At 40.4% G+C, this 18422-nt stretch overlaps 1 protein-coding gene across 9 annotated transcripts in view; it reads left to right on the top strand.

Moving 5' to 3' along the window:
• LOC108625260 (RNA-binding Fox protein 1) overlaps positions 1 to 16912 on the top strand; it is a 232621-nt gene extending 215709 nt beyond the window's left edge. For 5 of the 9 annotated variants that reach the window (XM_018025112.2, XM_018025110.2, XM_018025104.2 and 2 more), the window contains 5 exons: positions 2151 to 2214; positions 3106 to 3132; positions 9817 to 9983; positions 10651 to 10714; positions 10916 to 16912. In XM_018025112.2, coding sequence (XP_017880601.1) covers positions 2151 to 2214; positions 3106 to 3132; positions 9817 to 9983; positions 10651 to 10714; positions 10916 to 10960 — 367 coding nt within the window. In that variant the 3' untranslated portion in view covers positions 10961 to 16912. Of the gene's footprint in view, positions 1 to 2150; positions 2215 to 3105; positions 3133 to 4473; positions 4495 to 9816; positions 9984 to 10650; positions 10715 to 10915 lie in introns of all 9 variants that reach the window. The other 4 variants (XM_018025106.2, XM_018025107.2, XM_018025108.2 and 1 more) reach the window with 2 other exon arrangements.
• The last annotated feature ends 1510 nt before the right edge of the window (positions 16913 to 18422 follow it).

The raw sequence follows: 18422 nt of genomic DNA, 5'->3' as shown, positions 1-18422 counted from the left end.
TTTTTTATTTATTTGAATCACTGACCCGAATCTCTCTGTGCGACGTCCTGCTGAATACGACACACCCGTAATTTCACGTGGATATTCACACTTCGCTCAGTTTTGCGTTTGGTACCGAGGTCGTATCGGTTCAGGGAACAAGAGAAGTTCCGCCAATTTACCGGCACCGCGGATCATCGAGTGTCATCGAAACCAGCCAGAACATGCGTACACCGGTTGCCCGCTGCAAATCAGCTTGCACGTGTTCCGCTCGTTATCCTGCCAGCATGAACGCGATCCAAAGATATACACGTATAGAGGGGTAGCACCACTCGACGAATTGTTCGATTCGTCGACCACGCGAGTGCACAAGAATTCCCGATTTTTATACCACGATCCACTCTTCATTCTCTCTTAATTTCATTCTTGCATTAAATTGGCATCACAGTAATGAGGTCAATAAAGCAATTAATTTTAGCTTTTGTATTGGAAATTAAAAACTTCGTGAAACGTTCGATACATTTACTTACATAATTATGAATTTTTTATATATTAACGAAAAGCAGATGAGAGTTAAATTGAACTGTGATTTAACCTTTCCTGAATATGAATCTTCCCAGCTTCCCCAGAGAGAATCTTCGGTAGAGCTTTGAGTCAATGTAAATTAGTTCATAAGCAATATTGACTTTCTTGTGGAAAACGCGTTCGAACTATTTATTACTAATTAAGAATTCAACGTTTATTTGTCAACGTTTACACAAGGGTTAGAATGAACATTCGCTATCGCTATGACGTTGCCTATTTACTTTAGAAATTACAGTAGACTCCTGCGGTTAATACTTTACGAGCTATACATGTATGAATTCACGTTATAGGAAATTGTGCTGTATAACTAAAGTAGTGAGAGTGTATTTGAAATAATTATTGCTATACCAACTTTTATTTTCTGTACTTTATCAAGTAGAATAATCAACTGTATTTGTATTGTAAATATCAATATTACTACGCCCTGTATGTTACAAATCGATAGAAATAATGAATAGGTCAATAAGTTCGAATCAATTTGTCATTAAAGAGCTCTAAATTCGCAGATTCGAAATTTCTCATTGGCTAGAATGTTTTATATGAGAGGCATTAATTAAACAAGCTTGGAACGACCGTCCCTAATTTCCAAGACGATAATTCAATTTATTGGGCATCCGCGTGGAATAGTTTCACCAATTTTTGATAACGTAGGAATTTCTATCGAGTTTTTCTCTTGGTCGAGCCTGCAACGAAAATACGTTCACGCGTCGATAAATAACTCCAGTCCGTTAATTAAACAATTCCGTGGCGTGGAGGTAGCTAGATAAAAAGGTTCGATGGAAAATTGCGGGGGCCAGTATGCGTCCAGGCATCGTCGATATTTCCGCGTGGCAACCATATTTCACCGTCGATCAATCGCGAGTTTCGTTACTCATAAATAAGGGCGGCGTCGAAATCGTTCGTCACGGCCGTCGGGCTTCGTCATGACGATACGCGACGCGTTTTCCACGAGCAAGGACACGCGAGCCGTGATTCATGAATTTTCGGCAATACCAGCGAACGAGTAAACTCGACGGGGATGAAAACGCGATAAACTTTTATCTCACTTCCCGATGATTAATTGTGGTTCATTCATAAACAGGAAATTCTTTTAAAAAATTAGTACATGAATATTCTGCTTAGGAATTGTGAAAATGAAATTGTCGGTACAATTTCGAAGTCGAGAGAGTCTCAAGAATTAAATGCTAGAAATGAAAGAAAGAGAATTCCCAAATTTGAAAGAATACAATTCTTTTATGAGTGAATTCAACGAACTGAGATATTAAATCGAATCCTTTCGATGCTGTATTAATGAGAGCAATCAATACTCTCAAATTTCATTATCCATTCAACTTCAAATGTTTTCGCTAATATTTTCATTTATGTAACGTCGTAAGTAGCCAATCCTTTTTTGCTGAAAAAGGAACAGTTATTGTGCATTATGGACATTGAAGTCTCCAACATTTTTTAAATAATTAAACAAGGCGATATTTAACTTTGTATTTCATAATTTGAAGATAGATAAGATTATATGAAGGAATACTGATACTGATTCCAGGTAGTAAGATACGAATACGAATCTAACAATAACAATTTTTATTTTACAGCGTTTATTACGACCCGTTCTTAGCAGCACACGCAGCGACGCAGGATCCCAACTACAGGCTACAGGTGAGGAAATCCGAACAATAACGTTTTCTTGATTTTCCGGCCCGGAAATTGTCGCCCGGTGAATTCCGTTTTCCGAAGGGGGCGTCAGATCGGCGACGAATGAGTTTTTAATTAAATCGAGCAACGCCTCCGGCAAGATTGAAACGTCGCCAAGCTTAATCGATCACTTTTCAGACGCTGCCGCCTAGATTATTGCGAATTAATTGGTAAACGAACCGGTTTGATCGGTTGCTTGTGTATCGATTTCCCCTCTCTCTTTCTCTACCGTTCGCTGTTTTGATCTAATCGACTTCGACGATGGAAATTGAACGTGATTGAACCAGCGGAACGAAAAATCGACTATCAGCACTTCTGTATTTAAAATTCCGTTCAATAATAATTAGAAGCTCCTTCATCGACAAATTTTAAAAACAATAGTTCAGTTATTAGTAATGTTGTTGGCTTTTACTCGTATCACTGTCATTCGAATTCGAAGCGCAAAAATGTTTGGATCTTATCAAATTCGCAGTTTCGAACGTTCCGAAATGAAACAATGACGGCACTGTTCGAACGAGAAACATTGTTTCCGCGCGACAATGGGAGACGGTTAAACGCGCTCTTACTCGAAACAGGGAGAGAGATGGGATCCTTTGTTACCCTCTAAAAAACGCAGTCGTTCAATCGATGATCAGGTTCGATTCGAAGCACTCGAAGCGTCGTCGATCGCGCCACAGGAACACAGAGCACCGGACGTGATCGCGAATAAAACAGTAAAAAAGAGAGAGAAAGTATGATCCGAAAGTAAAAGAGAAGTTAAACACAAAGACAAAAAATGAAATAGACAAAGAGAAAAGAAAGAAGAGGTACAGAAATATTGACTAAAGTCTGCAACTCTGTTCCGGACCCGTTTAGCTGGAATGGCCTCAAGCAACAGCTGACGTTAGTTGACACATTTTGCCAGGCTTGCACACCCTCACACAAATACATACGCACACGTGAAACGCACAGAGAACCCGATAACAATTACGTCTGCTCCTATCTCGTTTCAACACGCGTTCTTTCATCTATCCTCGCTCTTTATTTCCTACCGTCCCACAGTGACGGATCTCGCTGAAATCCTCGCCAGGATTAATATCTCAAAATTGAAAGCAAACCATTGAAACAAATTGTTGTATGATTCTAAAATTTATTTATTGCACTCTCCTTCATTATTATAGAAACCTATAAAATCAAACTGTATTTTAATTTAAAGGATCGATGTTAGTAAAACTTTATCTTTCGGTGATCTATAAAAGAAATTCGTTCACTTGTCAGATCTCTAAAACGTAAGAAAATAGTTATTTCACTTTTGGTTAAAATTTTGACGAAACCTGCCACTGTGCGCTTGTTCACCCATATTATTTTCTTTTTTCCGAGCATTTTCTTCTCGTACTCAAATTCACGTGAATCTCATTCGGGCCAAATAGAAAACAAAGGAATTGCAAAAGAACAGACGCAGGAAACGAGTAATGACAGCTATCGTTTCCCAGCCATTCCACTCGTTTTCAGCACGACGCAAAAAGCGGGATGAAAATTAATTTCGAACTCTGTCGCGCTATCTCGCAATCCGTGTGGACGTAACACGAGAACGGGACACGCGTGAAAAGTTAATATAAATTTTTATTTCTGTTTTCAATTGAGATACATATGTACGCGCATTGTTATCATTTGCAATTCTAAACGGTGTTTCTCTGACGTGGCTGAAAAGTTTTATAAATCTCTATAATTGTTACATTTAATTGAATAATATTGCTATTTTAATAAGAGTCGATTAATGAATTTCAAAATCGAACGCCTTTATGTTCTCAGTTTCACGAGTTAAAGAAATGTCTCTACTGACTTTCCTTCTTTTATCAAACGACATTCTCTAATATGAAAAACTATGCATCTACCAAAATCTACCAATTTATCAGATTCATATTAGGAAACGTCTCAGATTGCATTCTATCGGGTCATAAGATCACGTAGCATTTTGTTGCATTTTGTCGCTTGATTTATCCGTATCATCCCTTCCTCCCGAATTCATTCATCTTCATCTTTACTTGAAACATTCCATAATACATGAACTCGATTAAATCGCGCGAGAAATTGTAAAGAGATTTTAGGGCACTAGCCTAGGTCGCTATAATAAGCTAGAAGACACCATGGGGTCCCCGGTAAAACGCGACGCCGTATTATCAAAAATCCGCCCCCGCCCAATGTGGCAGAAATTTCTTTTCAGGTTTGCCGTTTGTGTTTCAGGCTAAAGCGCCCGCTCTGGAGGTAGGAATTTTAAGGGTCCGCCCTGTGTGAACATTTCTTCGCCCGTTGTTTGTTTGTTTCTTTCCTTTCGTTTCTATTTTTTTTCTCTCTCTCTCCCACTATTCACTTTTTTCTTTTTGTTCTCCTTTGCTGGTTTTTCTCTCGTTTTTTGGGCCTGGCCGATATATCAGGAGTGCTCACCGATCGCCGTAACGCCCGTATCAACTACTATAGTGCTACCTAAATCCCATTCACTCAAGTGAAACGAAATCTTTTTTCTTTTATCCCCCCCTCCTCTCTATAAAAAATAATTAAGTCTCCTTTTTACGCTTCTTCATTCTCTGTTTTACGCTTCTTTCCCGAATGCTTGGAACATTTTTCTTTTCCCTTCTTTCAAATTAGTGTAATGCATGCGATTAGTAGGTTTTTTCTTTTTTCTTTTAATTATCTTCATATCTTATTGCTGTTGCAAAGTGATTTTGAATCCCGTTTATCTCTCTCGAATTTGTCGCTTTCACGTAGTATCTTAAGACAACTAGAGTATACTTTATATTTTTTTATATAAACGTATGATAATATCTATTATAAAATAGTACGAAACAATATTCTTTCGAGTCGTGGTACTGTTCAAAACATTTGACAATTTTCAAAGTTCACAAGCACGAATGAACGACAGAGTCGTTACTCAAATATCGATCATCCCTTTGGTGTCCGCACCCCATTTCCTTCCATTAAGATCGAATTCGGTCTGGGAACAAGCGAGACTGAGGCGCGGGCCGCAATTGGTGAGCACTTCTACTATCTTAGAAAGAGTTGTTTAGCTAGTTTAGAGTTTGTTCCGAGTTTCAACCCACCGCCCCGTTCTCTGAACGCCGTCGCTTCTCCGGCGACAGATTCACCCCCTTGAAATTAGTTCTCCGCCGGCGACTTAATCGAGGGTGCCGGTTCCCTCCCCTGGCTTTTGACGATAGAACCGGTGCGAGCGTAGTGAGACGCTGGAGATCCCAGATGCTCGGGGAGACGCATTCGAGTGTCTATAAACTCCCAACACCCGTGGTTTCGATTCTCGAGTCGATTGTTCAACCCTCGACGAGCTTCGACTGTTGCATAGTTAGAAATTTCCATTCCTTTATTCTCCCTGATTCCTCAAGATAACGCGTCTTTAGATAACTTATTATGTTAGTGGATAGTAATAATCTTTAGGGCTAAATGTTATTTTAATCGAGTTTTCAAATGCATTCGGATGATACATTTTTTGAATTGAATACATACTCGCTTTTCACTCTCACCGCATGTGTATGGTTGCGTCGATTTTCCACGGAGCGAGGGAACGTCCCACTTTAGAAACATTCTCCCAGCTTTACCCCACTCGTTGTGTACATATTACGTACATATACGTAGCCTATTTCGAATCGATGAAATTTTTAGGTTGATCCACAGTCTATCATGGCAATACCTCAACCCTTCTGCGATCCAGTGTATGTACGAGTTTTAATGTATCTTAGGTGTACATAGGAGGCATGTCTCTTGCCCTTAGAAACGCTAGATATCTTATTGAACTGTTCTCTAGTGAACATAGACCTCGTCGAGTAGTATTAAAAATTTTTTAAACTTTAAAAATTGAAAGTCGTACAATTTTTTCATGTGCATTAACAATAGTTAAGAGACTAAAATGTAATTCAATTAGAATGAACCATGCAATCGTTACTCGATTACGTAGGATATTTCCAAAAATTTATTAACTTTTGAAGGGTGTTAGGCGCGTTTATGCAATTTTTGCATTGATTACAAAAATAAACGTCGATTTAGCGATTGAGAGAGTGGTCATGCGAAAATAAGCCGATGTAAAATGCAAGCAAGGCACGAACGAGCGAGTAAACATCGGGCCGAAAAATGTCGGCGTCGTAAATTTTCCGGCAGTCGCACGTGCGTCGAATCGCGAGCGCAGAATTTTCCGTGGCTAATTTCCTGCTGGCGGCAAACGGCTCGCCCGAACACCTTTCCGGGCGGGATAGGTTTCAGCCATCGGTGGATCCGCTGGCCAAGATTTACGATCTCTTCCCAGGAAGTTCGCGTGGAGGCGCGCCGCCCTTTTTCCTCTTCATAAATCAACGTCGCGTCATTTCACCCGACATCTTCATTCGCGTTACCTTGCTCGTTACGTCCTGATCACTGTTATTAAAAAGGACATTCTGCCTTTTCAAATTGGAATCTCCGTTTCAAAGTTTAACGAAATGTAAAATAAATCTTCGATTCATTCTTTACAAAGCGAAATTTTTCATTATTTTAAAATCGACTTTAAAATTCTTTCAATAATTAATATTAAATATTCGCATCCTTTCTTAACTATGAATTGCGCTAAGGAGCTCTTCGTTGTTATAATGAAGATGGACATTCGTTACTTGAAATTCTACTTGGTGGGAATCCTTCCGACCAATTAGCGACTCATCGAGTCCAATTTCCGAGGTTCGCGCGAAGTGTGGGTACGGGGGTTAAAGGGAGCAATTATCAGGGCACGGGTTCCCGTGGCGAAATGGTTACGTCGAGATGGAGGAGATCGTTAACGTAACATCTGACCCGTGAAGCAGACCGACGCGGCGAGTAAACGCGAGATTTCTCCCCGGGTTGCGGTTTCGGTCGTTTCACGGTGCGCGGACCTTTCCCGCGCGCAAAACGGAATGCCGGGACGCTACGCGAAAAGGAAAAACGATCAAGGATGTTGTAACAGTGGTTTCCGCTTCCTAGAGATTAACCAAGATTTAATTGAGGTCGGTATGCGCCTTTTAAACGCGTTTCAATTACGTGGGTAGGTAACGGTCTTTTGGAGAAGTACTAATTACACGTCTCGTCAGATGTGTTTTATGTTTTGGACATCGTATTTAAAGGCTCAATTAAAATATCAAATCTTCAATTGAATATCACACATGTCAATGAAACAAGCAAAGATCATTGAAGAATTCAATGATACACGATCTCCAATGAATAGTTCTAATTATCACACGATAGAAGAGAGACGATCTCATTTTTATTGCAAGCAGACATGTGGAACAGCACGCGGTCTCTTTAGCATCTATTTCCTGATCTGATTCGCCAAATGGCAAGGGCAACGGGCGAGAATGATAAGTCGCAGGACTCCAAGGAAACGTTAAATAATTCCCCGACTCGAAATCTTCGGTCCGCTAAACAGCGGTGCAGCTAGCCGTCGAGAATCACTCGACCCAGATTCACGCGAAATATCCCGGCCCGAAATCGCACGCTACGTACGTCCCACGGAACGCGTCTCACATTAGGGAATCAGCCGCGACCCAGAAACTTTCCCCCGTGTTTTTCCGCCCTGCCGCGACGCGATGCGACCGTGGAAAACTTCGGCGTCACACCTTTTTTTTCTCTCTCTCTCTCTCTCTCTCTCTCGTCCTTCCCGCGAAGAGTTCGCGAATTCCTGGCGCCGCGCCGTCGTCGAAAATGTGTTTTCGCTCGGTTCTCAGAGAATTATTGTCAAAAGTTTTCCGAAGATCTCGTGCCTCAAACGAATAGCCTTGTTGATATTAAGATACACTAAATATAATTTATTTGACGGATAGTTTAGATATTATTATATGAAGAGATTGGATTCTTTTTACTTCTGACAATGGCGAGAAGAAAAGTCGACTGTAATTATTGCCACGAGGCGAGGGCTTATGATTTATGAGAAAGCACGATAGACACTTTGGGAAAGAAAACGGGTCTCCTGGAGGGCAATCATTAATCACATCGCCTTGAAAAACGTTCCGTTCTTTCAGAAGTAAGCTTCCCAGGCTTTGCCAGATACCCTTATATGTTTAATTCTCAAATGTAATGATATCAAATTCCGTTCAATGAATTTTAGACAGCAGGAATTCTTATCCAATCTCCGTGAAATTCGTGTCGTTAATTAAAAGATTCTAATCTAGCAAACGACTCGCGTTTCATTAACAAAGAGAAGCACGATTTCGTTTAAGGAATAACAGAAGAGTAATATGATTTGGGAATTACACGAAGTTTTAATAAAACGGAGAAAAGGGAGAGATTTAATTTCGATGCACTTAAACGCTGAGAGGATATAAGCTCAGGCTTTCAATCCGTGGAACAGTAATTCCGTGCGCAGCATAAGAACTTCTCAGTGACGTCAAATGGAATTTCGTATACAAAATGCAAATACTTCTAAAAATTTATAGGGTAGGAATTTTTTATTTAACATCTTCCATGCAACGTCAGATGTATGTTTCTATTAGGAATTTTGAAGATCTCAATAAACTTTGCGTCATGTGTAGAGAAAAAGTCGTTTAATGAACACTGTCACATTTCGATTTATCAAAAGGAAGTTTTGTTTCGACAGGTGAAGAGATGTTTTCATTAGCACCCTAGATGCACGCAGATCACCCTCGATTTAGCTTCAATAATAAATGGCGTTGTAATCTCGATGCAAACGACGTTACTCACCGCTTCTGTAAACCTATCTCATACAGTTATCATCAACCTACTAAATCTCACTCGGTATTTGATATCTCTCCTTTAAAATCCAAATCCCGCGTGTCTATTCGATTTCAGCGATGCCCGTAGAACAAATTCTCGTAATAGAAAATACACGAGAAATTCATCATCCCGAGAATCGACTTCGAATGAATAACGTACGATCATCACTCGCATCTCCTCTCTGTACATAATTCACGCCTCCTTGAGCTTTTGATCGACAGAAAACAGTAGCTTCGAGAACCACATTTAGCTGAGTGCTCGAAACTTTTTACTATCTGCACTGTAGCGCACGGATGAAACGGGTACTCGTCGCTGGAGCGCGCGTATAAAAAGTTTTCATGCTGCGTAAACAAAACGCTCGGAAAATATAATATAAGAGAGACGCGCGACGCGATGCCTGCTCTGTTTCGTCCATGCACTTTGAGAACACGCGCTCGTAAAAATCCTTGCACGTAACGAAATAAAAAAAAAGGATGAAACTGTGTAAATTAGAAACAGAAGATCAAGCGTGCAATTTTTCTAAACGCAATTCCAGCCCTATCCTCAGTATTTATATTCCTTTATCATAAAAACGAAAGTAAGACACTTCGTCCGAGGACCAAACAAGATTCTATCATTGTAATTAGATCTCTAAGCCCAGCACATCCTCAACAAAATACTTCCATCATGAAGGCATCAATCCCAACCCTGTTATTGTTCCAATATTTGGAAAGCGTGCAAGGGGTGGGTTTGCGAGCGTCGTGGGGTAAAGAGGACGCGTTAGTACCGTTTCTCCGGTAGGACACCCCCTGTCTCTGGTCTGTCTTGGAGCTTGCTTGAGCCTTGCATGGCGGGTCATGGTTCCTGTTTCAGGCCGCGGCAGCAGCGGCCGCAGCGTCACCGTTGCTGAAGACGCCCCTCTCGACCGCGCAGCAGGCCACCTACGCAGCTGCAGCGACCTACACGGCGGTAGCTGCGCGCGCATACAGCGCAGCTGCAGCTGCGGCACAACCGGTCGCAGGATATGCCGCAGTCGCGGGGTAAGCGAACATCCACCACCACCTTACTCTCTTCGAGGCCTTACATCCCTCGGGCTCTCTCTCTACCAGCATCTCTCACAATCAGTCAGCGTGATATCTTCACGAATGCGTTTCTCTTTTTTCCAGTCCATTAATAAAATATTATATTATGAATTTTTGAATATACGAGACCCACGAAGCACAGAAGCAAAATTTACTCATTTCATTAAAAACTTCCGTTTACCTCCCATAACTTAAGAAATGAAGGATTGCCCAGTGTTTCGTGGGACACCTTGTATAATGATTGTAAGATTATCCCAAAATCAAATGGATTAAAAATAGAAATTGAAGAGATCTAAATTTTCTAAGATCTCTTTATTCACGCGAGAAGTTAATATTCATATTGTAAAATATTAATTATAAGTAATCCTGTCATGACTGATTGAACCATTATTCACCGAGAAGTCCGTACCTTACAGAACACCTCGTCGACGTGGTCGAGCTCTTAGGAGTCGCAGATACACCGACCAGCCTGATGTCCATCCTAAAAAACCTGATAGCCCTACCGAAAACCTTTAAAACCTTGAGTTTGTATTCCCTTTTCTTTGCTTCCATTTTTTCCTTCCTTAATGTGCATCGATTCGATGCAATCAACGATGATCAATGTGTAATTTGTATGATATTTCAGTTACGGACGTGAGTACGCCGATCCCTACATTGGACACGGTATTGGACCAGTAGCCGGATACGGGGTAATTTTAATTTATTTTTAAATATTACACTTCCAGATTCAAATTTCAACATTTTCATATCGCTACAGAGTTTGAACGAATAAAATTATTTATTATGACTGCATGACATTCCTAAATTAATTAGAGGATAATGTTAAAAGAAGTTCTGAAAACGTAATTTATGTTGATCATGACTAATAAAGGGACCGAATTTATTTACAGGCGACAGTATACAGGAGCGGTTACAACAGGTTCACGCCATATTAAAGGATACAAAGCGTATCTAAGCGCGAGCCTTCCAAAAAGAAATTAAAAGTACACCGTTATACTCAGTTGAACATGACCAGAACGAAAGAAAATCGACACACAATCAATCATCTCGTCATCCGCCATCGATCACGATCCATCCACCCCACACAGCGATGCCTAGATTCTTCGATGCTAATAAAACTTGGATACCGAATGAACGATCCCCAGAACCATTGTTCAAACGACTACCGCAAAAAGGAAACCGTTCTCGAACCAAGAAACGAGGCAGAATCAACTTGGCCGATTGTTACTAAGGAAGAATAATCGGTAGGGAAAGAGATCAAAGGTCAGAGAAAGAAGCGGTGGTAGAATAGTTTGAATCGAAATTAGATTCAGGACGTGCTTCAAGTTTGAGATGGCTCTTCTCGATTGGGGCTTCGAGCGGACGTAGGACCGTTCGCCGAACCGTCGTCGAACTTTCGATAATCGGTCGGGAGAAGAGACAGAAGGACGGTGGACAAGAAAATTGGCAAATCGAATTAACGGGCAAAGAGCGGACAAAGAATCGATTGAAATTGAGTTGGCGACGCGTTAAACATTCACCGAGTCGGTCGCTTTAAAGCAAAAAGAGATGAGATTGACGTTAGGTCTACCACTTTAATGTTTTAAATACTCCTACCTCTACAAAAAAAAAATAGAAATTATACATATTTGAAGCTTGCCATTTTTGCAAAAAATTACAAAATGTCTCGAAATGAGTAGTGTCTCATTAGAATACTATTTACAGAAAAGTCGTGAACTCTAAGATCTCTGTGAGAAGTTTCAAACGAGAGACGTTGGTAGTTTTGACATTAAAATTGGGTAACGTTAGGTCAGGCTGATTCGTTCGAAGCTGTTCAAAATTCTGTTCCACAGTTATCGAAATCCCAAGATCGGTATAAAGAAGCATGGGCATCGCGTCGTAGAAACAGTCCGTTCGTCTCGGGTTCGAGTTCGGACCCGGCAGCCATTCCAAACTTGGTTAATAACTTTCGGAGGGGGGGTGCGTATCGAATTTACAGCCGGTGTACGTGTATATATACGTATGTATATACATATATATAATATAAGTAGATAGATATAGAATAATTGATCTTTCTAGAAATCGATTGTAATTATGCAATTCGTTGCTCGTGCACGTTTCTATTAATAATCGGGGAAACTTTTAGAACACGCGGAAAACCGAGAAGTTTTAACGTGAGGATATTTTAATTGCGTACATATTGATCCATGTTAACAATAATTCATTCGTCGGTTTGGAAATCAACCGGTTTTTTCCCTTTATCAATGAATCATTCTTTTATTTTCTTATTCGAGTTATCGTAAACGACGCGAGAGACAACAGGATGATGCTCGCTTCGTTTATTGTTTCCACGATTGTAAAATATAATTTCGTATCGAAAATATGAATTGCCATAAAGGCGCACGGTGAACGAGAATGCAGAGAACTCTCACAAATGGCTGCCGGAAAGGAACTCTTCCTTTGTGTCGACGAGGTAAACGCGACTTCCGGCGACACACAGCGATCCGCGATTTAAGAAGATGTACGCGGTACCCTGTTTAGGTAGCTAACCGAGAGGGGAAATAAAGGAGAGAAATTGATAGGACAGTTACGCGTGACTGATAAGGTTCTATGCCAAATATGTGTGTGTGTCTATGTTGCGCTCGCGTGTGCGTAAATTCGCGGACGTTAGGGGATAGAATACAAACACTTGAGGCGAAGAACGGAAATGGATGAACCCGAATTGGTCAACCACCGAAAGATTCTGGGTAACAGGATCTAGTCAAATCATTCTACCGGTTCCTAATCGAGATTATGGCAGTGGTAACGCAGCTTTCCTAAATACTCAAAACTTCGTCGACGCTCCAGTGAAGGTGGCAACGCGATTTCTTAAAAATAGAAGTTTTAGGGAGACGGGGCTAGTCGGTCGAAGTTTCTTTCAAGCTCTCTTTTTTAGACGTCTCTTGGAGGAATTGGAATAATTTTAGTTCGTGGTATATTAATCATTTAGAATTTTTCCTTAAGTTTTTAAACTCTTCGACAACAGCATTATCGAACAACGTGTCTTTTGCAAGTTAGAACGATGTAAAATTATTATTCTATGCAGACAGGAAGGTCCAAGGCCAGAATATCAATAGAATAACGATTACCCAGTAACAATGCGCCATTCCAATTCCTCGGATCATCTAAACATCGCTTGCGAATTAATAAACGATTTTCGTTTAGCGCTATGAATAAGACTCGAATCAGTTGTTACGAAATTTGACTCGAGTGATCGAGAACGCTGATATTAATAGACTGATTTTCTGAATTCTCATTGTATTGCCGGAAGAACCCGTTTTCAACATATCTTTTCATTTCCAAGTTCCTTCTATCATTAATAGCATTAGTGAATCAATTAATGATTAAACTCTCATCCACCGAAAAGTATGTTACTGTTTCTTTATTCTTTATTTGGAGCAACGAGTTGATTTAAGTTTGAAGTTCCTCGATTCTTCATAGCGTTCTCGATCACCGAATCATAGTTTCATCTCACGACCCGAGAAGTCGGCCAACGGAAATTTCTGTTCTTTATAAAAAAAAAAAAAAACGATCGTAGAGGTATATGAGAGAAAGGAAGGGGTTCACACGCAAACACAGACACACATAACCAGAGTATCCCTCGGAGTAAGAGGTATGACATGAATTACGCGAAAGGGAAATGGTACGCACATTGAGCCGAGTGAGTGATAATCTCTGATTTTAAGAATAAAAAAAAGAAAGGAGAAGTTCAAGTGAAGTGAAGATTTATCGTAAAAATAAATATATACATATAAATATATACATATAAATATAGGTAAGTCGTGACTCAACTTGGAGCGTAAATGAAAGGAAACGCGAGAGTGGCGACGAGTGAATGAACCTGCGAGTGAAAGGTCGAAAATAATAGTAAGGTGATAAGAAAAGTAACAAATTGATCGATAAACGAAAAGCGAAACGCGGTTGACAACGCGATGAAAGAACAAAAATAGCTTGACACAAAGAGTCATGTGAAATAGCCAAATATGACAAAGATGTTCTTTTCTTTTTTCTTCTACATCTTCTATCTTCTTTTGTTTTTTTTCAACGTAGATAGAGACGACCCGGCTAGGCGCCGGTCGTCGGTTGCGTTTTAAACTCTAAATCTATCGTTAGGATAGATGCCCTAGGCTAGATATCGTGGGGCGACCGGTTCGTTTACCCGTGAACCGCGTCGACTCCCATAAGAGCGAGAAGAGATAACATCATGTTCTGATTTCTCTTGATTTTGCGTGTGCAAGCGCCAGTACATGTAAATAATTAACGGTTAAGAATCGACCCTCGCGATCGATTTCGTCGAGCACAAATTGAGTAATTCACGGGATTCGCCCGTTTTAGGAGCTAAACTGAACAACTCAGAAGATACTCATTTGATTCTTGTAACGTTTAAATTAAACGAACGTAGATTTTAAAGAGGAAACTATAATAGAATGAGAAAGGGAGCAGGAGGATGCTACCGATGTACAAGAATCGGGCGTGAAAGAGAGGAAACTGTTCTCTGTTAGAGGCGAGTCCTTTTCTTCGGCCCCGGGTCCTTCGCAATCTTCTCCTTGAACGAACACATTTTTTCTTACACGTGAAACTCATGAGATTAACACAGGGGGACTCGGGGACGTGATAGCATTGATATTAGGAAGGGATTTTGATCGTGTTCGTTCACGGAGGAAGGACGGGGACGCAAGGAGAAAATGATCTAAATGCCTGTATATTGTACACTGTAATTACAATTTATACTTATTCGTAATCGATACCTTTATCGGTAGGCTATTACAAACTAGTGGCTAGCGTAAGTCGAGCTCAAATTCTAGGCGATGCCCATTCGTCTTCGCGTTCTTTCTTCACGTCACGAGTGCACAACTCCCCCCTCGAAAGCCTCCAACTGTTTGATATATTCCCTTTATTTTCCGAAATCTTTTTATCGTTCCCCGATCGCGTAGAGGCCTATCGTACACGAATTCCCGATGGATTCACGGCGACAGGCGTCACCGGGCTCTCTTTTACTTCTTTTACACTGTGATCCCTTTCTCGTTATTTTTGCGGAAGGCTGTTTCGCGATAATCATAATTACTTGGGACGCCGCGGAACCGGCGGGACCCGTCCAGGTGTGATCGCACGATTATTCATCGCAGAATTTCGTCCTGTATCTTAGAACAGAGAATCTTCCCTTGCGACGCGTACAAATCAATACAAATTATTTTTGTGACAAGATTCTAATTATTACACACAGTCACCTAAAAGAGCCCTTATGGTTTCAACGAAGAACAGCAAAATGAAACTCCACTTCAAAAGCGGGATCGAGTTGGCTCTAAGATGCAATTTACCTCCATTTATCAATTAGAATAAAATCAGTATTAAAAAAACGATAACGGACTATTTTTAAAATGATAATCAGTTTCGAAGGAAATTTCAAAAGGATTGTATAAATAGTTTATACAGAATTGTTTTACGATCTAAAATCTAAGTCTACGCCGTATTAGGTACACTATATTAGCAGAGCCGAGAACTCGTTCAGACACTAGTCTTCTTCGTATTTCTAGAACTAATCAAAACGAACCACTAGATGGAACGCGATCTTCTCTTTCAGAATCGTCGATCAACCTGGACGAAAATCTCGAGTCTCATACCTTTTACACGTCGTTTCCGTTAACCAGCCGTGTACGTTCTCGAAGTAATCGCATTGTAAAATAATCCAAGTACGATCGATACGCACCGTAACGTTATACATAAAGTAAAAGTAAATATATGATTCTAATCTAATTAATTATTAAACGCAGTACACCGTAAACGGGATTTTTAAAGAAAAAAAAAGTGAATCTAGATGACTATATGACTTACGTAAAAATTAAACGACACATCTATTGAGCAACATATCCTAGCGTACTAGGCGGCGTTCGGTGACCACCTGATTCCGCCTTGGGATTCTCGCGGATCGTCGCGCGCCGAGACGCACACACCCATTGGGATAACGTTCTTGAAAAAGAAAGATAGGACACATGGGCGTGCGAACGACACCGCGATGATCCCGGGCGCGAGAGTGTGGTCGTCTTCTTTTTTCGAATTATCGAAAGCGAGGGTAAAGAGTGGACAAGCGAGAAAAAGAAGAGAACAATTTAACAAGTAAGGGATGTTCCATGACATTAGAACGTTACTACGATAATAAGTTTAATCTTCTTAGAGCGACGAGTGATGATGTGTTCGTGTATTGTATGCCGAATGATGATAGTGTTTGCGATGATAGCGTATATCTTTTTTCTTTTCTTCTTGGACCCTTGGTCGAATCCGGCGCGATTGTAGCGAGAAGCGTCTCTTTGGAAAATGCGAGCGCCCTATTCGCAGGGGAAGGGTCAAAAGATACAACAACAACAAAGAAAAACAGCTAAAAGAATTGAGAATGCAAAATAGAGGACATCGTAAGCAGCTATTAAATGCCACCTGTTTTTCGCTTCTCTCGCAAATGTAAGACGGATTCGCAACGGGAGACGCGCGTGCAAATCGGTTTCCGGCTGCGAATCCCCCTCAGAGTAAAAAAATGAAATATAATATGCTGAAACAGACGTGAACGATTTCACGCCGTGAAAACGCAGGATGTTCGAGCGTTAACTGTGCACAAACATCCGCAGCAGTAAGAACGTATTGGACGTATAATTCGAGAGTGAACAAGGGATACGATCAACTCGAAAAACTTTAGTTGCAAAAATAACGATAGGAGTAACACGGGGTGTCGTACGGAAACACCTTTATCATTGTCTGATTTGATGATATTTTGTAAGTCTGGACCAGTTGTTAGGTTCTTATTACTCCCATAGCGACTTCTTATGGCGTATTTTCTCTGTATATTGTCAATGTTTATTATTAAATATTTTTCAAATAAATGAACGTCTTTTTCAATCAATCACCATCATCCTTGAAATCAAAAACCAACATTTTTTAAATAAGGAAAGAATTTCGTCTTATCTGAAGTTACATAATTACCAAATCTGCGATAACGAATCCAGAAATGGAACTCATCTCATCGAATTCGCGCAATCTTGCTTCTTAGTACCGCGACTAAATTCTTTTCTGGTCTGTGATCGAAAAACAGATCAGCAGCCAGGAGATCAGTTGGGTCGCACCAGGAATTTGGTTTTCTAGGACGGGCTTGCGTTTCCGGTGAAAGAAGAGTCTTTGCCAGCAACATAGCCGGTACCCGTGATCTTTTCTTTTTTTTCACCGATGACTCATCGCGCACATGGGATTACCATTTCGCTTCTCTTCGTGTTCAGATCGACTCGCTTGAATATATATCTGTTTAGTAAGCCGCGGATCGTCGAACAGAAAGCACGCGTGCTCTCGTCTGTCCGCGCGACCTACGCGCACGTGCGTGACCAAGAATACTAATTTCGAAGCCGACAAGTGGTTCCTCTCACCCTCCGAAATTCAGATGCATGCTCCTCGCGTTTGGAGTGCATTCCTAATTCACCCTTTGACTCTTTTCCCTCTTCAATCTTGTCAAAGTCCTTTGCAATTTTTCGATACATTTGAAATTAATCAGTTCTCTCACCTTCAGATTTGGGGGACCAGATAATACGAGAATGCACCTTTATTTTCATTTTTATAACAACCTTTGATCTTACTAATGTTAAAAAATTGAATTTTTGTTGCGAATGCACTTTCGCTTTGCCACCACCTTTAAATCGAGTTTCTGTATCACGATTAAAGTCGACAGAAATTAATTTTCATGAATGAAACTACTATAAATCATGAAGAAAATTTTATTGAGCCGCCAATTTTAATTTTACCAAGTGTTTACATAACGTCAACTTTCATAAAACAGTAAGTGCAAAGTTCTACAGATATTCAAATCTGATAAATATATATAGGGACCTTTAATATCATTAAAAATTAAAAAATAAAAATCCGGTGAAAGAATCACAATTATGGAACTTGGTGTTGGCGAGATGCACGAGCTTCTTGTCTTAAAGAATAACAAGAGCGATTCATGGGATGACGTGTAAACTCATCGAACACAACGGAATACCAATTTTTACACACGTGAGCAGTTTAGAAAGTTGGATCACAAAGAAAGCTTCATTATCAAATCTATCGTTGACGAAATTGTAATTGAATGTGAAGGCGTGAGAATTTAGAAACAATCTCGCAAACGAAACGCATAAATCATACCGGTGCAACACAGTGACATAACAGAATCACAGTGCAACGGAGCCGGTGTATAAATTATGGTAACGAGCCGCGGTGAACAAATTCCGGCTGGGGGACACGTAAGTGTTCTTTCTTTGCCTTCAAGGATTACTTAGCCAACTAGCCGTCCGTGAATTTCAATTAATCGTCTACTCGATGAACGATAAGAACGCTTCCGTGTCTACTTCAACGTCTTTTTCTGTA

The sequence above is a fragment of the Ceratina calcarata genome, unplaced genomic scaffold (assembly GCF_001652005.2).
Source record: "Ceratina calcarata isolate Rehan_Ccalc_2016 unplaced genomic scaffold, ASM165200v1 scaffold350.2, whole genome shotgun sequence".
Taxonomy (NCBI): domain Eukaryota; kingdom Metazoa; phylum Arthropoda; class Insecta; order Hymenoptera; family Apidae; genus Ceratina; species Ceratina calcarata.
Note: the sequence above shows the minus strand (reverse complement) of the source record. Positions and strands in the feature narration are given on the sequence as shown.